Raw genomic sequence first — 27,317 nt, 5'->3', positions numbered from 1 at the left:
CACAGTTCAGTAACTATCTTCAAGTAGGTAGGAAGGGAAGTACAGGTTAAGTGAATGAAAGTTGGAGAGGATTAATACGAGAGACTATTTTAGGGGCAGAAAAGGCTGAGCCTGTGTATGTTTTGTTTGGTGTATTTTTTTTCTTCTAGGCCACCAAGCATAATTCCTGGTCTGTGCTTCCCTTTCTGTCACTTCTCCATAATTCTTAGCATTTCAGTTGGGCTGCTCTCTCTCGGCTGCTTCCTCTTTTCCTGCTTTCCTATATTTCATTATTTGCACTTCTTCCTCTTCAAGGCCTTTTACAACAGAGCGAGGAGGATGTGGAAACCCGGTTACAATATGACACACAAACTGCAGTGTCACAACTGCAGCTATTGAGTTTCACCTCCAGGAGTGTGCAGAAGCAGGTCCAAGGGGAGAGAGAGCAGGGGAGGCTGAGAGAAAAAAGGGAAAGATTTATTAATAGGGAAGATAAAAGATACAAAGGCATGAGGCTTCTGGCCCAGGAACTTGAGGTAATGTCTTTCCTAGTGTAAAACAATCCTGCTGAACAACTACAATTTCCTTAATGCAGTGAGAGATGGCAGCCTGTTTAAAGGTCTTCCAAGATACTACTGCAACAGAGATAAAGCCTTGCCATGTTCCTGAACTTGAATGTAGAGGAAGGCATGGAAGCTGAGCAGACCTTTAGGCCTCATGGTGCACAGACACCTGAAAACACCCCCCCTCAAAAAAAAACCAAAAAACTAGTAGCTCTGTGTGTGTGTAATAATTTGAAGGATGCCATGGGTGAGAACAAGGAGGTGCTGCAGGTTTCTTGAGATTTCAGCAGCTGAGGAAGTGCTCCCTCAGACTTTACTCAACTACTTCTAGAGCACCCATTACTTAGAGGTGAACATTTCTTTCACAGTTCTTTGCCTTTTTTTTTTCTCCTTTTTTTTTCTTCTTTTTTTTTTCCTAGAGTTTTCTAGAAGCCATTCTGCTTGGTTATCTAAATTTACATCATAGCAACTGGTAAAGCCCGAACTTCTAGACCATGACAGATGCTAAGGAGATAAACAACTGTGGGGCAGGAGGAAATGGGTAATATGTCCAGACTGTTCTGAGTGTTTGTGGAAGGAGTTAGAGGAACAGCAGATAGAGGTTTCCTGTTAAGCCGGACAAGGAGGAAGCTGTGATGTTTCTCAGCTATGGCTGCGACTGGACTCAAGTTCGACAGCATTCTTAGTGTGGGTTTCTTTTTATTCTACTCACCCTGAGAAGCTCAGGTTGTCTAAAAAGTCTAAGCATCATCATAAATCAAGGAGATTTGAATTCCCAAATAATTCAGATAATCCAAAATTATTCTCCTCTGCTGCGCAGTTGCTTGCATTCTATAGGATGTTGTGGTGGAACATGTGTTTAGAAGTCTCCCTCTGCTGCAGGGAAGCAATGCCTGAACTACCTCTGGAACTTTGAAGCCAGGATATGTCAATACGTGTTCTTTTTGCTAACTACTTGTCCACTCTTCAGTTTACAAGTCATGGCAATGAGTTTGTGAGAGACTTAACACACAACTTGCCTGAACATGCATGCTGAACAGAGAGTGGACCTGGTTTTCAGATGCTCAAAATTTAGGTACAGAACTTGAGACAGTAGTTTGATTCCTCAACGATCAGTTTTTTTCAGACTGATCTGTGTTTTCTGACCGTCTAGTTTTGTTACTGCGTCCAGTTGGAAAGCCAGAAAACATTGGTTGCTTTTTTTAAAAATCTTTCATTAATAGCCAGTTGTTAAAAAAAGGTAGATGTATTGAAACGAGTGGAAGAATTTAGTGAAATTCAAGCAACATTCAAATGATGTTTAAATCATCTTAGATTACTCAGTACTACATCCAGAAATTAAGGCCTTGATTAAAGAATTTCTGTGGTCTGAGTTATGTAGGTTTCACTTGATCATAATTGTCTGGGGCTATTTATGACAATGGACTCAAGAGTAGTGCTACCGAAAACCTTTTAATTCCACAACTATTATTTTGTAAGCTTTGAACCCTTGTAACCCTCGGTGCTCTGCCAGAAACATGCTGGCTTAGATGCTTTGCTGATCTATCCATGTGAAGAAAACGGTTGCATTTTGATGTAAGATGCTGATACTCAGCATAGTGTTTGTGACTGTTTGGAGATTGTGATCTTAACTGTGTTTCCAGTGAGTTTCAAATATTCAAGAAAGTGGTGAATAATCTTTAAATGCTGTTTTATGTTCACCATCCTTAAGCATTGCTAAAGGTTTGAGAAAGCTGGACCTCAATGGCTTACCATATTGGCCTTTCTCATTTGGAGGCATGATAACAGCTGTACCAGAAGCCCACCTAGCTTCAGTTTAGAGCACTCTTCTGTGACATGGCTCCCTTCTGATCTTGGAAACATCTTTCAGAACATTAATAGGGACTCAGGAGTTTCAAATCACCACTGAGATGCGCTTGGAGATGGGAGCAAGGAAGTTGCCACAAGTTTGACCATTTTGGGTGTGACCTCTTTCCTGAATTATTTTTAGGGAAGAATGACCTTACTAAAATAAACCTCCTCATGGTTTATATGTGGCCTCTGAAATTAGAAAAAAATTGTCAGAGTTTCTTTTTACCATCTACTGACATCATCCTCTCTCCACCACTAATGTCTTCAGTGGAATTAAATACACCTAGCATGAAAAGTCATGACCACCTGCATGCAAGTGCACTAGCTGTGAGACGTCATTCTGATCTCTTTTGCATTTACGTAACAGAACTTAAAAGGAGAAAAAGCAGTTCCCGATGTAATATCTTTTACATACATAAAATTATTTAGCCTGAACTTCTGTCATGAGTTTTTTCACTTCTTTTTGAGAAACTTCAATTTTTTGAATAATCTGTTCTTCCTTCTGAGTCAGTTTTTAAAGAAAACTAATGAAATTAATGTTTTTGTGTTAGCATTGTGTTCTAAGACCCAAGGAAACAGTATACATTGCAGTTGTTGGATGCCTCACAAAAAGGAAAATTATGTCAAGGGTAACTTATCACAGTGCTAATATAGTTAAGAATGGATTCTGTTCAGGGAAGGCAAGGTGAGTTTGTTTTTCCTGAGGTAAAAGTGATAAAAAAGCAAATAGGAAAACTGGCCAAGGAAGTGAGGAAAGACAACAAGTCCTTCAAAACTTTGGACTCCACAGACTTGTTCTGCGGACTTCCAGAATGATCCACATACTTCAGCTTTCGGGAGACTCCCAGCATCATTGGGAGTTCCCTGCATGAAAGACTGATTGCCTAGGAGCTCTAGATCCTGTGGCAAAGCACTGACTGTAATATACGATGAGAAAGAATTAATTTTGTCCTGATATTTTTCTCCTCAAGACCTATCTGGTATGCTTATATTCAGAGAATTTCTGTCGTTTTTTTAGTAGAAAAATTTATGCTTCTTCCCCAGATGTAGACTAGGATTTACTACTGTAGTGTGAGGACTGCATTTGACCTTCTTTAATCTAGAACAAACTTCCGATATCCTTGGTTGTTATTTTTCACTGTCCAATGGAGGAGAATCAGCTCTGGAATTGGCTTTGACAATAAAATTGTCATCAAGTATTCCCTCTTAAGTGCTCAAATAGCAAGATTCCTCTCCATTTCAACCTCCGACCTCTTCTTGAACGAGCAGACTGACAACGCACAGCACTGGCACAGCACCTCCTCAAACCTGAACAGATGCTTGATCTAATTTTAGATCTGCTAACCCTTTTGCAGCTGTGGAACTATTGACATTTGTGTCAAATAGCACTCAAAGCATCATCACTGTAGCTGAACAGTCCCCAGTAAAAGTCCCTGCATTTTCTTGCTGACTGAGAAGGCGTAGTGCAAATGTGCTAAAGGGAGGACTCACAAGGACAGATCCTGAGCCAGTGAGGATGTGTGCCACTCGAGGGACAAAATGAAAGATGTCTATGCAGACCACTGAATTGGAGCATGAAAAGCGGAAGGTTTGCAAGGGCTAGTTTTGCATGCAGGGCAAGGCAAATTTAGGTGCTCTGAAGCAATATGCAAACAGTTCTCCTTTCCCACCCCTGTGCCCTCCCTGCACCACACTGGCAAGTCTGGGAGCTGTGTCCTCCCCTTCCTCCCACAGACCAAGGACAACTCCCAGGCATAGCTCTTCTGCAGGGCAGTGACCACCATCTTCATCTGGTACAGATCTGACCAATGCCCTGTGTACCTGTTCAGATTTCACAAGCTTTTCTCTTGTTCAGTTAGGCTTAAAATTCACCCTCTAACTGGTGTTCACATTGTTTGTTTGTAGCTGATCCCATTAAGCGTGTAGTTACATGTTACCCTCTATACTTCTGCTTTTGCTAAGCCCCTTGCTTTGTCTAGGGATGCCCATAGTAACTCAGTGTTTGTAGCACACTAAGGATAACTTCCAGTGATGTCCATATGGCTTCTTGTAAGACAATACTTGTCTCTCTCATCTGTAAGGAGTGTCTCTGCTCTCCCTTGTCAAACCTTGTCTTAGTCACTCCTCCAAAACAGACTTTTTTGCAGATGTATACTCTGCATGAACAACAAGGGGTCTTTGTGGTATCAAAGCTCTTGTTTTCATCTTCTTCCAGGCTGCCACATGTGACTTCCTTTAGCTAGAATTTCATTGCATTAGTTGAAGTCACCTATGAATTTCACCCAAATACACCTTGTGGAAATATTAGAGAAGTAGGATGCCGTACAGATTTTAGGTTATGGAAGGTATGAGACTGCTTCTCCTGGACAGCTGCTGTAAGGTGCAACGTTTATGGAATTTCTGGAGGATTCAGCTTCGCCAGTAACAAACTTAGCACGTGAACATTCTTCCACACATACGTACCTCTGTGAGCCAGGAATATTTTCATATGTTTGGAGTGTTTTAAACTCACTGTTGTGTATAGTTACTTGAGGTTATTTTGCTTTTTAAAAATTTCTTGTTAAATGCCCTTTTGGTACTTCCTCATCCTTTGATGCCCACAGGAAAAAAACAAAACAAAACAAAACAAAAAGAAAAACAACAACAAAAATAGTAAGACAAAGTTGTTGAGGATGACAAGCTCTGCTCTTGCTGCAGGTTCTCAGCAAATATTTCCCTTCAGTTTTTTCCCTTCAGTCCCTTCCCAGCTTACGTTTCATAATAGAAAAGTGTCAGGAAAGGCTGTTACCAAGAAGCCTGCAGCAGCAGTTTCCTTAGCTTCTCTGTCATGTGGCCAGTGAAGGACACAGCACTCCTTATAGAGGAAGAATGGGTTACACATGGAATTTGAGAAATAGGTTCAGTATGTCTTTTCTTGATAATGCTCTTTCTTTCTCTCTCCTTCAAAACTTTGCTTCATTGGCAATTCAGATGAACATCAAGCAGACAGGTAGTTACCATTTCCTTGAAAAAACATGACCCCAGTACAAGACGTACCAACAAGTAGCGTGATAAAGACTAACCATAAACACAAACTAGAACAGGCTCTTGGATGGTTTCCTGCTGAAACACCAACTCACTGCCAAAAGAACTCTGCCTCAATCATGTGACCAGATTTCAGGATCATTACCTGGCACTGTCTGTAACCTATCCATCCTCACTGGTGCATTAAAGGATTCCTATGGCTAAGCCATTTGAGCTTACTGGGAGTCTGCACAGTGGAGCTAGAGTCCCTTATTTTTATACCAAGAGAGGAAACACTTTGCTGGTTACTTACTCATTTGGTTGTCTTCCCTGCACCCTGATCTCAGTGCAGCCCCATAAAGCTGTGTTGATGTGTTTTGCTCCCTGCACTGTGCTGCCAAAGCCAAGGCATGCAGGCAGGTGCTGGGGCTGCACCCCAGGTGCCCACAGCTGGGTGGCAATGGGAGGAAACAGTGGTGGAGGATGATGAGAAGGGTGGAGCATGTCATGCTGGTTGTCCCACCAGATATAGCTTATCTGAGGATGCCTGTCTTTCTGGAATAATATCCATTTGATTGGAAGCCAAAATTAGAGTGGGTAAAATTGGCTGACAAGGGTTGATTGGCACTTGTTGAAGGTGGGGCAGTTCCGACCCTGCAAGGACAGTCTTCTTATCCAGTGTACCCAGTCTGCTGTACCTACAGGTGTGCCTCTGTGGGTTGTGCTGTTACACATCTTTCTGTAATTTTTGTGGCCCTTTAAAAATCCAGCTGAGAGCTTCTAACTAAAAAGCTTTCACTTTTATCTGCCCCCCCCTCTTTGCCACAGTGCAGCCTGCAGTAAAGAACTCAACACTCTCAAGTGAAGTGATAAAGTGCCTGTTCTATATCAGGGCTTCCTTACCAGCCTCAGACACCTCCCCTGGTGTTTGTGCTCTCACTGTCTTCTAACATGGTGAGTGCTGGCTTTTTTCCTAAACAAAGTCCTGTGTAACAATTTGTGCAACATGGGCTGCATACAGCCTATTTTACTTACTAATTATTTTTGTCCATAGCAATTAAGTTTCATCACAGTCAGTTCTGAGCTGACATCTAACTTTCAGCGTTTTGCATGTGCAGATACCACAAATGCCAGATAAACTGGGCAGTGCAGTGCAATATGTAGAAAAGATCAGTCAAAACAGTCATATCTAACAAGCTTTGCCATGCTTCATCTTCCAAATTTTATTTACTGAGAGCTTAGATTATCACATAGCTCATTATGGTTGCTCTGCCCAGGCTTTTGGTTGGCCTTTTTTTTTTTTATGACTCTTCATGTCTCTTCAGAAGCTCATAAGATAAAGATACTATGAATGGAAACGCAGGTTGAAGAATCTGTCTCTGTTGCTGTCAAGATTTCCCAGAGAAAAATGAATCCTTAAATATTCTGCGAACAAATAACCTCTTGTGAGTCTTGTACTTCTGAGAACTACATCCTCCACCTGCACTATTTTTCTTTTGTCAGAACAGCACTGATGCCATAGTTAATGACTAGGATGTGAAAAGAAAAGGGGAAAGTATGGATTCCAGGTCATAGCTATGTGTGAGGGTATGATGCGCAGACAGAGTAGCTGTTGTTGAAGAAGTAGCAGGTAGAATTGCTTGCAACACTCTGTTTTATCTGTATCTTGGACTTGTGTAAACAGGAAGAGATCCTGGCAGCTTTTGTTGACAGCCTCGTGTTGGGGTGGTTTATTTCAGTCTAATAGGCTATTTTCATCTTGTTCTACCTTTGTAGCAGCATTTTATATAATTTGCTAACATGAATGATGTTAAAGGTTTTCTTCTTCTTACCATAATACTCTACTGCTCAAATGAATCAAACATTGTTGCAGCTTCATCTGTCTATTGCTGGAATAGCTGCGGTGTCTGCACACAAAACTATTGCTGGACTTTAAAGCTGCTGTTAAGCACCAACTAACATCAACAAAACACTTCTGATTTGTCTTGGAATAACAAACAAAAAAACTGCATGTACTCAAATTATTTGAAACAACTTTGAGATGAATTTTCTTTGCTATTGGCTGCTAAGTACAAGCAAGAATTTGCAAGGAGTAACGCCATGACCAAAAATTAGATCACTGTGGTTACTTTCAAAGAAAGGCAAAAGGACAATTTCTTTAAGACACGTATATGCCTCACAATGCATTTAAGTACCTTCATTGCTATAAAATACTTAAGGTACTCAAATTGCATTAAAATCAATAGGAGTTAGGTCATCCTTCAAATTCCTCAACAACTTCAGTGTGATCTTTTATTCCCTGTTATTCCTTAAATACCTTTGATATCCAGGTCTTTTTTAATTTCTTCTTTAAAAATCCCAGCAGAAAGGGTTATGAGTTGGGATGTGAATGTCCTCTTTCAAATGAGACTTTAGCCTAGGCACTCAAAAACCCAGTACCAAAGCCTCACAAAACTTTGAAAGGCATTTACATGTGGGAGGGAGGCCACGTGGAGCTGAAGACAAAGCAGTAGTCCTACACATGCCTTTTCTCCAGCTGCCTACTCTCTTGTCCTTAAATGCTGCTTCTCCAAACCTTCCTGTTTCCAAGGAAGTGCATTTGGTTTCTCCATTCTCCCCGCTAAGAGACTCTTTCACTCATTGCAAAACACCTACCTTCCCTCTTGGCATTGCTCAGTTCTTTCCAGGGAAGTGTGACTCAGGCCCTTGTCCCTTTTTACGCCTTTCTGGGCATCCCAGCCTGAGTGCCATGCTGAGCCAACCACAGTGCCCTTCCCAAGAAAACTGCTTGGATCTGAAAAGACAGACAAATCGTATCATCACCCCTCTTCCCCTTTGCATGTCAGTTCTTTTTCATCCAAATACTTTTTCATAAGCCATGTTTTGTCATAGCAAACACTCTTCAAGACATAAATTTCAAGTGCATTTCAGAAAATACAGAATGAAGTTCTCGTTAGACATCAGATAGCACAAGAGACTTACAGAGTGCCCTGATTTTGGTTGAATTATCCACAGTATTGATAGGTCAGTGGGAGGGTGGGGAAAGAGCTGCCAGTTCAGTGACACTGATGCACTCCACATTCTTTGCACACAAAGAAGCGTTTGGTTTAGACCTCCCGAAATTACACCAGTACTGAGTGAGTACTGGTGTGCAGAGAGTGCACAAGGAGAGTAGAACACAGTGCCTTATAAGGTGGTCTCCAACCATTAAAGTCAATTAATAAGTAAAGCTTTGATGGTGTTGGAAGAGCCAATGAAAAATTGTTAGAATTAATTATTGCACAGGTAATTAATGCCTGAATTTACCAGACATCATTTCTACAAAGACTGCATTGAGTAACTGTTTGAGAAAGCTGTGCAAATGCAGTGTTCTTAGTCAATGCACCTGAAAAGTCTTGATTCCCATCTAGCTGTGACCCAGAAGTGATTTTTGCCCCCTATAGCAAGGGAGGAACAGAATATCTCTCATGAAAGAAATATAAGATTATATTGGTTCTTTTTTTTTTTTTTTTTTTTTTTAGTCTAAGTCTTCAAATAAAGCCGTGCAGCCTTTTCTTTTTTTTTTTTTCCCATTTCTCAGTCAGACTCGACAAAAAATCATGTGTATTTCTGCCCTGTTCCTTCTCCTGCATCAGTGGAGCTTTTTACAAGAACCTATTTTTGAAAAACAGGCACTCAAAATGTGTTAAATTTGAGCATGAAGAGATTTTGTTTTCTAGTGAGACCTGAAAAGTCTCTGTGAGAAGCCAGGGGTAGGAATGTGGCCTCTTGTCCCCAGAGTGAGCCAAAGCAAACTGTTGGTGTGCAGTCCTGCAGGACATCCTGGGTGCCAGCTCTGCTTTATGCAGAGCTGCATTGCACAAGGGAGCTTTGCTGCTCCAGAGGCAATGCTGCAGAGCTTTAGTGAAATTTGAGGAGATCAATATCTCTGGCACTGCTTACAGCAAGTAATGGACTGTATCATTAACACTATCAACATACCCCATGGCACGTTAGTTTGCACTTGGCAACACATAACATTCACGCTGTATTGTGTTTCTACAGCTACTTTTGTGTAGGATTCTAGCATCAGGAATACAAAAAAAAAAAAAGTGCCAGTACACAACTATATAGATAATCTAACTCTTTGTTGTTCCATTATGTAAGTTCATTACTTGTGCAAAGACAACAATGCAACCTAACTTTTACAACTGCAGTGACTAGAAATGAGCACAGATAAAGCAGAATTCTCTGCCATGCAGGGAGAATGGCGGTGAAAGGTCTTCTCATTGCAGGGGCTGTGGTTTCTTTGGGACTGGGAGAAGGGTGGGTTAGGTGCTCCACTCTTGTTTGCCCTTGTTCTAGAAGCTTCAGCCAAAGTTCCTCTTGACTTCAGTGGGAGTTAACCTGCAAGTGAGGGGAATGCCCAAGAAAGGTTATGCTTTTAGAAAACATGATAAAACTTGTTTGAATGCTTTGGAAAACATGGCATTTTCACAGATCAGAGATGTCAGAGGCAGGTTTGAATTCCTCTGCATGCTGTCCCACTGCTCTGTACTGAACTCTTGTCTTACTTCTGTGATGGTAGCCATGTCTTTCTCCTTGTATTTCTCATATAGCAATAATGCCACCTTCTCTTACATGTACTGCTAGCTGTACCACAAACAGCATCCTGTTTGCCTTCTTTATTGCAGCTGCATATCGGGCAGAAGGCTTTAGGGACTTTCATGCGATAATTCCCAAATCTTTTTCCTGTAAGTATACTGCAAATTCAGCTCACCGAATTCAGAGCATTTCCATCTAGTTCCTACTTCTGTGATTTATTTGTGTGTCATTTCACCTCTCAGTAATGTTCATTTGTCCACTTATGCTTCCAGAGGGTTTAAGTAGTGTGATCTTTTTGTTTTGTTCACATATGTTTTCTTTCAGCTTAACATAAGCCACCTTCTCCAAACTTGCCTAGCAGGCAAGGCATATGCAGTTTATTTACATAACCAATTATGATGTACATATTTACATACAAATTATCATTCTTATAATTAAGAGAAAATACTTGTGTGAATTCTGTGGAATACTGTAGAACACTTCTGATTAGCCACTTGTACCATCTTTGTAAATCACTGTTTTGTCACTGATTTTTTTTCCTTACCTTAAATTCTTCTCCTCTTCATGCCATAATAGTTAAAGGATTCCTGCTGTTTTGGAGGTGCCCTTTATCTCTGTTACATATGACTTTTTTATTAAAATTTGGATCAATTTTTTTAACTGAAAAAACATTCAACTGCCTACAGACCCTTTTTAAAAAGGTTCCAGCCAGGCGTTCAGAAAAGCAAACACCTTTACTCCAAGCATATTTCCTAGCAGGGCTTTCCTTCAGACCCTATCATCAGACACACCCCTGCAGCCCGGCTGGAACACCTGGGAGGTTGTGGGGGGGTCACAGGGAAAAATTGAGCAAACATTTCATTTTCAAGAAAGTGTTAGGATCTTTCAACCTTTAATGTAATTAGTGCCCTTAGCTTAATTTTGTCATTGCTACTGCACCACATAGGAATAAGGCTCCCGTTTAATTGCTGAGCAAAAGAGACCTGGCTGTCTATGGGATGAAGCCGACCCCTTACATACTCATCTAGCCACTACAGTAAATATTCTCCTCTTGGGTTCTGGAGAAGAACTGGGTTTTTCACTGAAGGGAAATAAAGATTTGGTCTTTTGGAGTTGAATGAAGAACTGTTTTTCCACTGAAGTCATCAAAACAAAAAACAAGGAATTAACCATAAAGACAGTTTATTCTACACACACAAAAAAAAAAAAAAAAAAAAAAAAAAAAAGATAATGCCGTCCTGCAGAGAGAAGAGGGATGAATAGTACTGCAAGCTGATCTGAACCATGGCCCTTTTCTGTAATATTTAGGTTTGGACAGATACAGTCTACCAACCTACAAGCTTTCCCATGTAGTCAGACTATGCCAAATTCACACCTGCATTTTTCTTCTAGTTGCAAGCAGTTGTCACCTATGGGATTGTAATACAGAGAACTTGCCCAAAAATTCAAAACATTTCTCCCACTGTCTTCGTTGATTTGACTGGTCTTAATAGAAGCTTGTGGCTGTAGATATCTTTTCCTCTTGCTTGGTGACCCTAATCCTGCTGCCCTAAAACACAGTTATTACTCCTGTAATTTCCTGTGATGCCACCCTTGCTCTTGAATTCTTCCTTCCATCTTTCTGCACTTTTGTTTTATAACCATTGTTTGTTCTCTTTGATCAATAGGAACACTGTCCTAACATCCTATAAAACTGCAAAACAAATACCTGAATTCAGTACAACCCTCAGGACTGTCCTGCCAAGTGGAGGATTGCATTTTCAATTGTCTTTGATGTGTTGCTTATTTTCACAGCTCTTTGGGACAAATCCACGAGATGCTGATCAATTTCTAATTTAATTTCAATTAGCCTGAACTGTCAAAATTAATATTACAAACTCAGAAATCTCAAAGTGACCTAGGAACAGAGTTGCAATATTATCTGGGTTCCCAGTTCCCTGGATGCCTTGTATTTTGCTTTCCTGATGTTAATTGTTCATTGCTCCATGTGTTGTAAACTCATCGCATGGCACATAGACCTATAGTTGTGTTTGTAGCTTCTGTTATTTGGATATATTGTACATTCTCCTTTGATGTGATCCACCACATTTATCCTGCAACAAAACTGAGTAGCATCCTCTATTGTTTTTTTCAGCCGGTAATATTAAAATAGAGACTCAGAGTGATGAAGAGAATGGGCGTGCCTGTGAAATGAATGGGGAAGAATGTGCGGAGGATTTACGAATGGTTGATACTTCTGGAGACAAAATGAATGGCTCACACAATGGCCCAGGCAGCAAGGCTATGTCAGGAGTTGGAGGCATTCGACTTCCTAACGGAAAGCTAAAATGTGATATCTGTGGGATAATTTGCATCGGTCCCAATGTGCTCATGGTTCACAAACGAAGCCACACTGGTAAGGCCTGGCATAGTTTTTCCTTTAGCTGACAAGATTCAGCCACATATTAGGAACTTACACTTCTTTTCTGAGTATAATGCACATGTTCCCTCTTGTAAGACAACGCAGCATCGGTGGGCATTTGGAACTCGGTTGTTTGTCATTGCATTTTGGACAGCACTGGAATTGATATTTCTTCCTGATGAAACTCCAGCTATTGGTCTAGAAACTGGGAAAAACAAACAAACCAAGGCTTATTAGAGTAATAGAGAACAGGCATAATTTCATTTATTCCAATCAACAGTTGTACATTATGCTGATACCAAAATTCATGTCTGAATGACTGTGTAGTTTGTTTGGCCTGAAGATACATGAAAAAATTAAGTTTTGAAAAAACCTGAAATCTTGCTTAATTGCTAAGAAATTTCTAAGAATTGCTGGAAAAAAGGTGTGTCCAACTCTGAAATTGACCCAGTTCTAATGTTTCCAACAGTGCAACAAAGTCCATTATGGATCAATGATTATAAAAGTGTTTGGCAAAATGAATAAGCAATTTAAAGTTTTAAGGGAACTTTACTTGTAACATAAGGAAATAAGGTGTTAGTTTTAGGTCAAGCATTTCATGAAGTAAAAGCAGGTATTGTCACTGGTTAGATCTGGACTAAAAGTTTTCCACTGGGACACTGAAAGAGACATGTAAAGAGGTTCTTCTCCATGATGATGGCTTTTCATTATCAAAGTACTGCCTCAATTTTCCAATTCTAAATAGTTACAAAGAGCACAAAGTATGAAGAGACTTAAACAAATGAAGTTCAGGGTGAATCTCATCTTACCTGCTATTACCTAAGGTAATCACAGCTAAAGGAGAGGAGCTGAACTGTACTATTGTGCTGTACAAGTTACTTACAGTTTCGCATGAATATTCAGATGGCAGGAAAGAACAGGTATGTGTCTTTATTGGGAAAGCTATAGCTAGTTCCTAGAAGAGGGGCTGCAACATACTTCCTAGATATAATAACAAAATGCTTTCTTAACATTGAATTTCAGTGGGATCCTTTAAAAGCTGATAAAAAGTGTATAGAAAATGACTTAAACATGAGGCCTTTTGAATAGGCCCATGAGCATAAGTAGAGTTTTGTGGCAGTTTAAATAAGATGTGAATTAGTTGGGAGGCAGAAGGCGTCGCGCTAGTTCAAGGAGGCAAAGTAAGTTCAGGAGGAACAGAAGAGCTGGTGGTCTATTCAGTGCAGCTAAAGCAGAAAGTCAGTTCATAACTTGTTAAAAAGATGACAAAATGAGAGTGACAAACAGATGGACTGCATGCATATTCACATGTAGACACATGTATGTATGTGGAAATGGGAATGGGTACAAAGAGGCCAAGCTGTGCTTGCCCCAGTAGTGAAAAACTGGAGAAAAGCATGTTAAATCTGTGAATTTATCCCGAATTCATGTTGTAGCAATGGTCAGCAAAAAATATTTGCCCACACTGTCCATGTGTTCACGCACTGTGGCAGCCATGTCTCAATGGGATGAGTTGCGTTGCCTTCCCCCTGCCAGCCTCTCCAGAGGTCCTGTCCTGCCTACTGAAGCAGGCTTCCAGCTTCCAAAGCATTGTGCCCGGCACAGCAATTCATACAAATGCCCTGTCATCATGTAGGTGTGGAGGCTCTGGATCTTCTCAACCCCCTACAGCACCCATCCCTTGGGTCCTCTTCTAAGTAAGGGAATGTAGTTAAAACTCAGAAAGTAAACACCGCTTTGTTCAGCAGCATCTCCTTTTATAAGCAACTAAGCTAAGGGTTATGAAGTTTAATCGCTGAATCCTTCCATGGAAATAAAGCCTTTGCCTTCTCTCCTGTCTAACCCTCAGGCCCTATTGCAAGCACCTCTGAGAGGAGCTGTGCTTTTGTAGGGAGCAGAGGCCCGAAGCTGGCAGTTTAAATTAAAGGGACATCATGAGGTGACTGCTTTTCCTTTCAGTTGTGCTGTGAAAATTAATGTAGAAATGGGATATACTATTACAGACACTTAACTGTCTACACTGAAGCCCATTTCAATACATGCCTGATGAAGGAATAAGCCTCGCAAATGAATTACTTTGCTGCTAATTCATGTAAAACCTGCATATGCAGTGAGGCTTCCTTAAATAAATATTTGATAAGTGAACAAAACTCTAGCACACTGAAGTGCCAAAATAAAATGACTGCCTGACCTGATAAAAGCCATAATTACTTTTAATGAATACACCTGCCAAGTGCAGATATGCAGAGCAGCACCTGATATGTCTGGCCCTTCTCCCTGCCAGCAGCTGGAAGCTGGCTGCTTCCCAAGGCCTGACCTGTTGCACCCAGCTGTGGGGCACATCCTGCTCACACATGTCCAACTCCATTGCTCAGCTGCCCCAATGCTTCAGCATGTGTGTGTTAGTTACCTGCTGCTTCTCTGATCAGTGTTGGAGGAAAAGGAGAGAAAAAACCCTTCCAGCCCCACATCACCTCAGCCTGTACCACACATGTGTCTTTGTGTGCCTATATGGACATATTTGTGTGTGTGTATGTATGTATATTCCCTCTTCATACACACATCACTGTGTCATGAGTCACCAGTTAGTTCAGTTATGTCTTGTTAGTTGGATCCGAAAGTCTCAAATTTAGTTAGAAAGTATATATCCCCTTGAATAATTGGTGCTTCTGAGCATGTGAGGAAGGAGAGCTATATGCAACTCTGAACGATTTTGTCATTATGATGCTTAAGAAATGAGAAAGATTTCAATCAAGATGAGAAATACGCTTCACTTAATAAGTAGTCCAGGGTCCCACTAAAGCTTGGAACCAATGCAGTGGTGGGTGATTAAATTCAGGGCTCCATTCTCATTTTTGCTCAAGGGGTAAAAATCAAGGGGCAAAATTTGGGCCTCTGTCCCTCCATAGCTGCATGTCCAGAAGTTAAATCCACTCAATGCAGACAAGTGCTGTTCAGCACAGGCCGGAAAATAGCACAAAAAGCTGGGAGAAGATGCATTATGCATTTTTAACTTTGTCCTTCTCCTCCCTCTTGTTTTGGGATAGCTGTAAAGCCAGTCGCTTTCTACCAGAGAAATGTTTCAGAGTCTTTTGGTGGGGATGTAATTTCACTTGTCCAGCAGCATAAGCCCAGGGTCCCTTAATTTCATCCCATTCTAAGTTTTATACAAAAGTGTGGTATGCAGCAGTCTCACCCAAAATGCTCCAACTATCTGTATTTTCTATCCACAGTGTGAGACTTATCCTGTAATTAAGAGAGCTGTAGGCTGGAGATATATTTCATTCTTACTTTGGGCATATCTCCTAGAGCACTTCTGTGATCATTGTTTTCTCCTCTTAATGCTTGTCTGAGTAAAAATAACAGAAATGAATGCTAGAAAATGTCACCTGGTAAGAATTAACCATTTCTTCCGAATGTGTCCCCCATTACAAATGGACGTCTTCATTGCTGTTTCAGTCATGTTCTGAATAACACCTGCCACACCAAGTAACTGCTGAGAGGTGCAGCAGATACACTCTTACCCATTTTCATTTTTTCCTAACTGCTGTCCATGGCTTATTAAGCATAGAGAACACACCTGCAGGCCACCCCAGCTGAAACAGATGTGGATATCGTTTAGATGAATCCAGTTACCTGCTGGACAAAGCCAGTGAACTCTCACTGGGCTGGACAGGGAAGGGCTGGCTTGTATGGGGCTGTTTGACCAGTGAAAATATTTTGCCATAAAGAAGGCTCATCTCTCTGCTAGCTGCTTGCTTGAATTGCTGGCCCTGATTGCAGTTTGTGGCTGTTTGTGTTGGAGCTGTGATGCTGTCTAATTGCTGTCCAGCTCTTCTTCCACCATTATCCAAAAGTAAAAAGCTGTCGTGTTGCACTTGTATGGATATACAGGTTGATCCTAGTTGAACAGTGCAACACATGATGGTTAAGTGAGAGAGAAGGGAGGAGTTGTTTAACCTGTATTTATTTTTTTGCATGTTTTAACTTCAGCACTGAAATCTTATATTCAGTATTATTGCTATATTAAAAAAAAAAAAGGCATCTCTGAGCTTTTTCTAATATCATCGATGAATTATAATTACTAAAGTGAATTACATCTGTGCATAAGAAAAAACAATTCAGCAAATGAGTTTCAGAGGCTGGTTTGACTTAGGCAAAGGCTGCGTCTTAAGAGAAGAGGGCATGCAGGAGCAGATCCTGATGATGGAGTGCTCTCGTGCTTTAAGTTTCCTCTATAGCTGTCTGGTACTATTGGAAACGTAAGAGACACTATTTCCTACTGTCTAAAGGCCTTGTATAGCCTAAATCAAAAGCCAAAAGCTAAGGGAATAAAACAGCTCTAAAGCAGCATCGAAAAGCAAACACCAGCCATGTATACTTTTTTGCAAAGGCGACCTATTTCACTTGCTTGGTAGCAGGCACCCATTTAGACAGATCAAGCCTGTGCATTTTTCCCTGTGCTTTTCCAGGCATGGCCCAGGAGAGGCCATTTCTACAACTCCTCTGCTAACACCTTGCCAACAGAGGAGCTGGGAGTGTCGTGTGGAAGTACAGGGCCTCCTCTGCACTGTCTCAACTTATGTGATTTCACTCTCTTTCTCTCTCACTGTCTCTTTCCTGATTTGGCTGCTTAGGGACGGACAGGTAATGGAGAAGAAATTGAAAGGGAAAATACAGGGAAAATGTAAATGAAAAGAAGTTATTATAACTGTTATAATGAAGTGCCTTTCATTTAAATATAAGAATGTAACGCTGAAATGAACTTGTGATCCTGAAATGCATTTTTAATGAGTTTCCTTTTTATTTTGCTGCTTCAGTGGCATATTTTAAAGACCCTTTGAAAAAAGCCACATTAAAAACCCCACCAAATGCCACAACATGCAAAATTGGATATTGGTTTATTCCAAAACTGCTGATCAGGAAGAGTGGCTCTTCAACACAAAATGTTGCAGTCACTTTATTTAAATGAGTTTGAATTTGCATTGTGATGTGCCATTCTGATTTAGAAAAAAAAAAATTAGATTTTCAGATCAAATTGACCCAGCCAGTGAAGCATTAAGAAACTGGCAGGTTTAGTCTGAAAGCCTCATGTTATATCAAACCTGCAGCCGGTGGAAGTCACAGAGCAGCAGGGAGAAAACAACTTTTTTTCGCTGAAATCTTTCTCTTGTTCCTGTGTTAAGATTTTTTGTTCTCACACATTTCCTCCTTCTCCCCTTAGGAGAACGCCCTTTCCAGTGCAATCAGTGTGGAGCCTCCTTTACGCAGAAGGGCAACCTCCTGCGCCACATCAAGTTGCACTCGGGTGAGAAGCCCTTCAAATGCCACCTGTGTAACTACGCCTGTCGGCGCAGGGATGCCCTCACAGGCCACCTGCGGACTCACTCGGGTAAGTGGGGTCATGGGGTCACCTTGGGGTGCTCCTGGACCACAGAGGGGATGGAGGTGTTGATGGCTCCAGTCATGAGAGGTCTTCTCACCCTGGGGTGGCCACTGGTTGTGTGTCAGTGTCAGCCAAGCAGTGAGCTGGCCGCAGTGCTCTAGCAGCTCAGAAATGACTAAGCTGCTTGTGCTTATGGCCCTTCACCAGAACTGCTTTGCTCCCATACTTCTTGGCCAATTAGAAATTTCTGTATTAGGGTTTTATCTCACAAACTGCATGTGAGTAATCCACTTAATGGAACCACTAAGACAAAGCTGTTGAAAGTAGACAGTAGATTTCAAGTTGTGAAGTCTCAAAAACATTCAGCTTGGTAGTCATTCTCAGTATAAGGGGTGAATGCTACCTACAACATTTAGCAGCAGTTATTTGTCCTACCTGGTTATTTCAAAAACATTGAAAGAAGAAGGAGGAGGAGGAGGACAAAAGAGAGATAAGAATCTTCCAGAAATGAGGGCTCTGCTAGAGGTTTTTAGTGTTTTCTCTTAACAGTAACATGGAGATATGAATAAATGTTCTTTGAATTGTTGCATTTTTCCAATATGATTAACCTCATTGTTTAACAAAAGCCATAGTCACACACTTCTCTGGAGCAAAAACAACTTAGCAAGTATAAAGCATGTTAAAAAGAAGAGTGCAGTCTCTTCCCAAGCTAGGATGGAAATACAAATTGGATAGCAGACCTCCAAGATGCATGGCTATAACTGACACTAGTAAATCTGCATGTGAAAGTTGGCTTGGAGAGTAGTTCTGAGTTGTGGATGGGAAGCTCTCAAAGAGCCATTTCTGTGTCGTGCAAAACTAAGGAAATTCTTCTAATACACATTAAATGATAAGAGTCCAAGGCTTGGTCCCAGACATCCAAAATAGTTTCTGCTTGTTCTGCTTAGTCCCGACCTGAGTCAGGGAAAGTACATGTTTAAATTTTCTATTTTGCCTCCCTCCCTCTTACTGATTTTAGTGACTATACAGCTTTAACCCTATTTTTCCATTTTATACACAAAATCATCACTGTGAAATTCCTGGAATTGCTTGAATCTGGATGGGTGTAAAACAGAACAGTTCTTTTCATGCCCTTCATTGAGAATTTCCAGGAGCAGGGAGCAAGAAAACATGTGAAATCTAACACTGTCCTAGAAGAGTTGAGCTGATTCTTGTTCCAGCAGAACTGATATCCAGTCGTGGGCAGATGTGTGCCCACAAAAACAGTGCTCATCACAGGCCTTCCTCAGGCGCAGTCTCTGTTGGATCCAGGCTTTAAATAGCTTTGCTCAGATCTTTGAAAGTTTCTAATTCGTGTAGATGTCATTTCTGAAGATGTAGCATAACAGTCAATCTGATGTGAATAACGTGAAATTAGCTTGCAGCACTCACAGCATTGGCCTGTTGATGCAAAGATGTGTAATTAGTTTTCCATTATTATTTTTAAAAATAGAAAAAAATAATTCTTCATTTCCATTGATGAGATTCTTTTGAGGTATTTTCGTGCTTTTTTCTTTTCCTGTTATATTTAGATTATTAATATGGTGTTGCATCATCTGAATCTCTCAATTCATTTTATTTTCTCTAGTTGGCAAGCCTCATAAGTGTGGATACTGTGGTCGCAGCTATAAGCAGCGCAGCTCTTTGGAAGAACATAAAGAACGCTGTCATAACTACCTGCAAACCATGAGTATCTCAAGCAACCTTTATTCAGGTAATGGAAGTATCCATTTGGGGATTAAAGCTGTCTGGTCATGTACTCAGAAAAATGAATTCAAAAGTAACAGCTGTACCATTTGTTGCATCTTTTCTGCTGGAAAGGCAGAGTGTTATGTGTATACGCACACATACCAACATCCATGTGATATTGGACCTGGATTTATTCTACATTTGATAAATATCTATCTTTTCTTAATTCTTTTCAGCACAAATAAAAAGCCAGAGTGAAAGTCAGGTACATAATAAACATTTGGCAGACCTGGAATATTTCAGTTCACCATCTCAATACCAAACATCATTTCAGCACTTCTTAGTTTTGTGCGGAGTCCAATATTGTCAGTACTCTTGTAGATGTGTTCTTAATGAGTTAGTATTAGTGTTTTAGGTAGGGCTCCAGAATCTTCCACATTGATTATATCCTGCCCTTCCCAGGTACAGCTTAATGGGCTTACTTGACCACCGTCACCAATACATATATCAAGAATGAGCTATCTGTCCTTGATTTGACTTCCAAACAAGAGTGCAGGAATACAGATGGATTTAACTTAGCCAGTCTGAGTTCAGAAAGAATAACAATTTATTAGCAGCCTTCTTTAACAGTTTCCCATTTTCACTCAATTTTAAGAGGAACTCTTGTGCTTCTCACTCAGTCTTACAGTGAAGGTGAAGCTCATCTCTTAGTGAACGCAGAATATAAAACTATACCCAGAAACAGAATAAAAAGACTGGGGATTGAATTATTTTTAACAAAGACACTAAATATCTATACAAGATTGACTGCAGAAAGTAGTCACATACAATTTTAGATAGGGAATATAAGACCCAGTATTTGTGGTAGAGCTTCAGGTTATAGCCCATCAAGTAAGTTACATTTCTTGCACACCCTTTTCATCTTGTCAGTATATATTATTCAGTTTGTCAAAAGACAAAATGGTAGGTTCTCTCTGACTTTGCAGTGATGCCTCATTTAATACCTTATATCTGGACAGAACCTGAATATGTTTTTACATGCTATCAAATAACGTAAAGTATATGCACATAATGATAACAGCAAATGCAGCTGAGAGACTTCTGGGAGACAGCATATTAGAGCAGTGCTCCTTCTAATTTTATTGAGGGGCTGGAGCGTGTATGAATAGAAAAGCTCAAAGTAACATACAGTAGGCAGCAACACTTACCACAAAGGAGTGATAGGATTTAGAAGGAATTTTTTTTCCTTGAGATTCAAATTTTTTGTATCTGGCATTGGATTTGAAATGCCTGCATGCAACACATGAAGATCAACACAAATGAATAGCTGCACTAATACTAAATACTTATTAAGTAAAAATGTACATATAGAATATAAATATGTATATGCATATATATAAATTTAACTACAAAATATAAAAAATGTATATATATAAATGTATATAAAACTGATGTGAAGAATCAGAATATATAATGAAAAATAATATAATTTTACAGATAGGATAATTTTTTAATAGCAAATCATGACAAAAGATTTTTCAGTAATTAGGACTGAATATCTAACATCTCATTGGGATGAATACTTGGAGTGTTGATTAACACATTGGAAAGATGCTTTCCTACCATTTTCTGAAACTATCATATAAATCTATATTGGATATAATAGGAGTGCTTTTGCAGTTTAGAAGAAAGTACGGGATTAACTTTTAGCTTTAGCCCTTGTATCCTCCTAAAGATTTCACTCAAAAATAAAGTTATTAGCACTCAGTTATATAACATAATAAATCAGTTCTTTATTTTTCCAAAACTAAAAATTTCCAGCATTTTTCTCAGTATATTTCATTATAAACCAGTTCTATTTCATTGCAAACAAGGCAGTCCTGGGAATACATCACATTTTGCAATCTTTACAAACTCAAAGTTGAAAGTGTCCAATGAAACAGTTCAGAATGAGTGAGTGTCATGCAAATTTTCACACGTTCTTCTTTATAAATAGAATATGAAGCATTTATATTACCAATGTTCTTATGGTATATCAGGGTATGATACAGAGTGCTGAAAGCATTTTTTCCCCCATACTCAAAAAAAATCATATAGATATCTTCTAAGGCATCTGATTTGACATTCTGCTATGGCAGGATGACTTTTAACCGCATTTTTTTAATACCTCATGCAGAAAAAATAAGTCAGTTGAAAAGATCTAAATTAATAAAACCTTTCAATCAACTTGTAAACTTTATAAATGTTATTTGTGCAAGGGAAAGATCCAGAAAAGAGGAGGAAGTAGGGTAGCAAGAGACTATGTTTTAATTATTTTTTGCTATCTTCAAAAGAAGGAGTTTCAGCATGAAATTAGGAATATTCTGAATCTAATGGCAAAATTCTTACTTTAGAGACTATAATTTCACTGTTCATGTGAAGCTTTTCTCTTAGAGATATTAATTGGATTTTTGCAGTTGAGTGGAAGCACGGTGAAGTCTTATCAGGCCTATGTAAAAACATAAATTATAGAATGGCTTGGTTTGGAAGACCCTTCAGAAACCATCATGTTCCAATCCTTGGCCTGTGTCAGGGCCTCACCACCTTCACAGTAAAGAATGTTCTCCTATCATGTATTCTAAACCTATCATGTATTCTTTTAGTTTAAAGCCATTCCCCCTTGCCCTATCACTACACTCCCTGATAAAGGGTCCCTCTCCAGTTCTCTTGTAGGCCCCCTTCAGGTTCGGAAGGCTGCAGTGTGGTCCCCCCACAGCCTTCTCTTCTCAAGGCTCAACAAGCAGAGCTCCCTCAACCTCTCTTCACAGGAGAAGTGCACCAGCCCTCTGACCATCTTTGTGGCTCTCCTCTGGACTCAATCCAACAGATCCTCATCTTTCTTGTGTTAGGGACCCCAGCCCTGGACACAGTACTCAAAATGGGTCATCACAAGGGCAGAGCAGAGGGGCACGATCACTTTCCTTACCCTAGTAGCCACCCCTCTTTTGATGCAGCCGAGGGTATAGTTGGCAAGCTGTATATAAGAGAGAAGAAATAAATAGCTTATGAAGCTTAAGAAGGGTCAATTACAGTTCTTCAGTCATATGTGGAATTCCACTTGGAAAGATAATTTTTGTTTTTCAGTTCACAGGCAGCAAATAATAGAAAAATATTTATAAGAGTGGAGGCAAATTTTGTGGGAGTTCAGTTGCAAAGGCTGGAAATTAGTATTTTTCAACTTGGGTTTTTTTACATATAAATTTTAAAAATTGTAATATGGAAAGATTGAGTGAAATTGAAGGCATAATTTATCCACTTTTGAACTATCAGACATGGGCTCTTGTAATATCCTAAATATATATTTCTCAATCTTTTCACCTTTATAACTATGTAGGTCACTCTTAAAGTAATGCCTTCTATTAATTTCCATGGAAACTACAACAGATACAAAGAGCACAATAACACTACTTGATAGATGAATTTATCAGCTATAAAACAGGATTAATAAATTTAATCACCACCATTAGCTATTCATTTTTGCCAGCCATGAACCTGCATGGCACCATCATAAAAATGTACACCACCGAAGGAGACCCACCATCACCATGGCCACTGCTGAAATGCACCACCCACCACCTCCCTGTGCTCACATCCACTGTTTGGTTTGCAGAAACAGTGACCAGGTATTGATGCATGTCAGTGGGTGCCTCCTGCATGGAGGAACTCAGTTCCACCGCTTGTAATTCGTATGCACGTCCATGTCAGACACCATTCTGTCTGCTGCCATCTGTCACACGGCAACAAAATGGAATGGAATATTGGCGGGAAGGTTCAACCTCTACTGCCATACCACCAGCATCCACCTTCAACATTGTGGAACAATGTAATAAAATAGGAGGCATTACTTTTTTTCTTTGTTTGTTTCTTCCCGCTGTTGAACTGTCTGCTTTGACCATTCTCTGTAAGATCCTTCCAAGGAGTACCTAGAAGCCTTGGCCAGCACATGCTAGCACATGCTGGTGACTGGATACCATCAATGCCCTTCAGTGTCCTGCATCCTCATGACAAAATTCTGATCACATCCCTCTGTCAGTCACAATCTTATGCATCTTCCTGGCATTGTTATGTGTCACTGCAATATGTGCTGCTGCTGCAGTGGATCAAGGGCCACTTATGTGCTCTTCAACTTGGTAATGCATTGTCTAAGACACTTTACTTGCTTTTTCCAATTATCCAGTAGAACCTGATGGTGCATATTTCAGGGGCAATGAAACTTCCACAGCCTTGCTTTGATGGCAGTGCTGCGCTGCCGGAATAACATTGCATCTTCCCAACAATTAAGAAGCACCCAGGTACCACAGTAACAGGTCCTGTGAACCTTTCCCAGAGCTAAATTGAGTAAATCCAGTGATGAAGTTTCAGCAAGCAGAGAAGGTGAAATGTAGCAAGGTGCTGCACCTATTTAAAAAAGCATGCACAATCTAAGACTAAAAAGCATATTTTGCTTCTCCCTGTAATTGTAAATCACAAGTTCAGGAAAAAAAAAATATCCCAGAAGCAGATAAAAATAAAATTAACCTCTTTCCTACTTTTCTGGAAAAAAAAATGCTGTGATCTCACTGTGTATTACCTTTTCTTTAGATGTTGGAAGTAAGAAACAGTGCCTTTGCATGTATTTTTTATAGCCTTTGTTTTGAAAGTTTCCTCAGAAAAGCACTGAAGTGAAAGACACTTAAAGTGAAATGATCTCCCTGTTCTTGAGCTGCCCAGCTAAGCTCCTTCCTAATCCTGCAGTGTCTTTGGCCACTGCACAAGGCTGTAAAACAGGCTTGAGTATCAGATATCAGTGCTCCACTGTAGCTTTAGTGATTTAGTTAAAATTGTGATTTACATTCAAAAATTGCATCAGAGAAGTATGGCAATTAGATACTAGGGGGAAAGAAAGGTGTTATGTTTGGGGGTGTTGTGTAGCTTGCAAATACATTTTCCACTATTGGAGTTGAGAAATTTGTCTGTTATTCCTGCTAAAGGAGCAGTAATTCACATAGGCTGTGACAAGTAGGGGTGACAGCAGAAGGATGAAAAGAAGAACTGTTTCATATCCATTATAATATTAGGACTTCATCTACCCATGGCAATGCAGACTGGGTGTAGAACAAGTGCGGAATGATTATGCTACATGCAGGCAGATGCCTTGCAGTTGCAGTCCCTTTTCTGTATCCTAAATGAGGTTGAAGGAAATATGAACATGTGAATAGATTACTCGGTGTAAGGGACTTCATTACCAAGAGTGAGAATCGACCTCTGTGGTGGTGAGCTCCTCATTCCATCTGTTTGAGAGCTAAAAGACATTAGCTAAGAAACACTAGCCTGAAGACAATGGTTCCATTAAAATGGAACAAGTGTGCCTAATCCTTCTGATGTCATTTGATTTCAGTCATAAAAGAGGAAACTAACCAGAGTGAAATGGCTGAAGACCTGTGCAAGATAGGGTCAGAAAGATCCCTCGTGCTGGATAGACTAGCAAGTAACGTCGCCAAACGTAAGAGCTCTATGCCTCAGAAATTTGTTGGTAAGAGTTAAAAGTTTGCTGTCTCCTAAAAAATAAAACAAAACAAAATTAAAAAAAAAAAAAACCTCAAAAGATTTTCACTATTGCTTTACGATTTTACTTGTTTTACTAAATCAGCAATATTTATCTGTATATCAGCAGATACATGTTGGGGGAAAAAAAACAAAACACTGCCAAACTTCTCCATTATACGTTTCTACAGGTTTAATTTTCCACATCTGGAGATCTATTTTAGGTCTCCTGATCCATTTCTTAATGCTTATGAACCAGATTTTCAGAAGATCAACACAGGTTCCTGAAGTTGTCTCAAGAACCTGAAAATGGTCTAAGAAATATGTCTCCTACTGGGAAAGTATGTGACCATACACTCATGGTTATTTTATTAACTTCTTAAATGATATCCAGATTGGGGCGTATTGGTATATGTGGGTGCATTTGTGAATTGTTCAACCTTTAAAAAGTCTGTATAGTTTTACAGCCCTAAATGTTAATGAAAACAAATGTATATACTTCTGAGAATTATACCTAAATGAAAAGATGTTTATGTACATTCTAAGAATAGTGCAAAAATGTCATGGCCATTTGCACCTATGTAGACATATTTTTTTTAACAGTGAAAACGTGGAGGCTATACCTGTTTTGTTCTTATGAGCCTTGTAGCAATTAATCGTTAGATCAGGTCTTTAACAGTCAAACCCACAGACGCTATCAGCTATGCTGGGTTAGAATTAAATGAATAATAAGATGAGTGATAAGATGACAGCATATACTCATATCTACTTTGATTCTCTTATAATTTTCTGAATGTTCATATATAATATTATTCTATAGGAGACAGGGAAATCTTGAAGTCTTGAAAAAAGTATGTTAAGAAGGTCTCCAGTCAAAAGTGAAGACAAAGCTAGACCAGTTTATGGGACAGAAATTCAAAATACACATTCTTCAAAGAGGACAGAAGGACAAATGGAAAGTTAGTTTTTCTGAGACAAGAGAAGGAGAATTTCAGCAATGGCTGGAACAAAAAGTTTGCAGCGGAAGGCCAGCATTCTTTGCAAGTCCAAGTCAACTCTGCCGGAGGTGGTCAAGGATAAGAAATGAATATGCTTACAAAGTCAAGGACAAAAGTTGCAGCAGAGGTAGTTACCAAAAATATATCCACTGTGTAAGGCAGATCAGATTCATTCAGACACCCTAATTGCTGATGGTATTAGGCAAAAGTACTAATTCTGTGAAAGCTCCAGGAAGACCAGAAGTGTTAAAATTTAAAAGCTATTAGCAAGCATCCTATGTGCAATATATCTGTGGGTGTGGACTGTTTTTTTTCATTCTCTTCACTCTCTTCACCCTGAGAAACAGTAAAGACAGCCAGTTTAACTATGAGTCTTAAGAGAGCAGAGTTTCCTGTCAGTTAGTTATTGAGGGTGCAGTGTAGGAAGACAATATGCTGACAGTAGACATTTATGGAAAATTGCTAACTTTGACAAGGATGAACTTTTCTGTCAAGAAAATGCCCTCGAATCCTTTCCCTTCCAGTTCTCACCTGCTGCCTTGTGTAATAGGTAAATTCCTGATTAACACATGGTTGGGCTATCTGGTCAGGGTAAAAAAACGTATTTATTGCTCCTGTAGATTACCATGTCATCCCAATCCCCATGCTGAATTACAGGGAGAAGGAGCAAATGGAATCTTTTGCATAAGAGAAAGATTGCTGTTTCACTCTCTGTTCTCAAAGCTAAATTCATTACCTTTCAAAAGTGAGGCTGTTCACCAAATTAAGCTACTTAACTGTAAAATTCTTTGACAGCAAAAAAGTCTGCAGGAAGCCCTCTGTGTATTCTAAACTGGAATAGCTCCCAGACCTGAAAACAGAACTGGGCCTTCCATACTAGGGAATGAGAGCTACAGGTGAGATTGACACGTTTATCACGTTATAACAATAAGCAGAAAAGAAAACTGAGAAGCGGAAAAAATAAATAAAAGAGCAAGAAGCCCGCATGCACTGGATGCATATGTGTTACTATTTAAACTCTTGCTGCAGAAATCTGAAAAGTGAAAAGCTTGAAGTGCATCAAACCATTAGCAGTTTAATTTACTTATGCTCTAATAACCACAGAAATGAGCTATTATTTTTAATGAGTGCAAGCATTATCTGCACTGCCCAGATGCAGAAATGATACCTGCCTACCTCAAGTTTGGGTATTTGCAGACAGTTCTGCTTGGGGAAAAAGAAAATTCTTATGAGCACTTGATCCTGTCAGTCCAACAACCCAG

General features: G+C 39.8%; 2 protein-coding genes across 10 annotated transcripts in view; one reads left to right on the top strand and one right to left on the bottom strand.

The window, feature by feature from the left end:
- The window catches only part of DDC (dopa decarboxylase), a 512,652-nt gene that overhangs the window by 411,014 nt on the left and 74,321 nt on the right, over nucleotides 1-27,317 (bottom strand). The window lies entirely within an intron of this gene.
- The window catches only part of IKZF1 (IKAROS family zinc finger 1), a 68,713-nt gene that overhangs the window by 37,679 nt on the left and 3,717 nt on the right, over nucleotides 1-27,317 (top strand). For 3 of the 9 annotated variants that reach the window (XM_065751720.1, XM_065751722.1, XM_065751721.1), the window contains exons 4-7: nucleotides 12,115-12,375; nucleotides 17,606-17,773; nucleotides 19,395-19,520; nucleotides 24,912-25,046. In XM_065751720.1, coding sequence (XP_065607792.1) covers nucleotides 12,115-12,375; nucleotides 17,606-17,773; nucleotides 19,395-19,520; nucleotides 24,912-25,046 — 690 coding nt within the window. Of the gene's footprint in view, nucleotides 1-10,069; nucleotides 10,130-12,114; nucleotides 12,376-17,605; nucleotides 17,774-19,394; nucleotides 19,521-24,911; nucleotides 25,047-27,317 lie in introns of all 9 variants that reach the window. The other 6 variants (XM_065751728.1, XM_065751723.1, XM_065751726.1 and 3 more) reach the window with 6 other exon arrangements.

Source organism: Cyrtonyx montezumae, unplaced genomic scaffold (genome assembly GCF_038088225.1).
Source record: "Cyrtonyx montezumae isolate F1298 unplaced genomic scaffold, pur_monq_1.0 scaffold_8, whole genome shotgun sequence".
Classification (NCBI taxonomy): domain Eukaryota; kingdom Metazoa; phylum Chordata; class Aves; order Galliformes; family Odontophoridae; genus Cyrtonyx; species Cyrtonyx montezumae.
The sequence above is the reverse complement of the archived record's forward strand: the minus strand, read 5'-3'. Positions and strand labels throughout refer to the sequence as shown.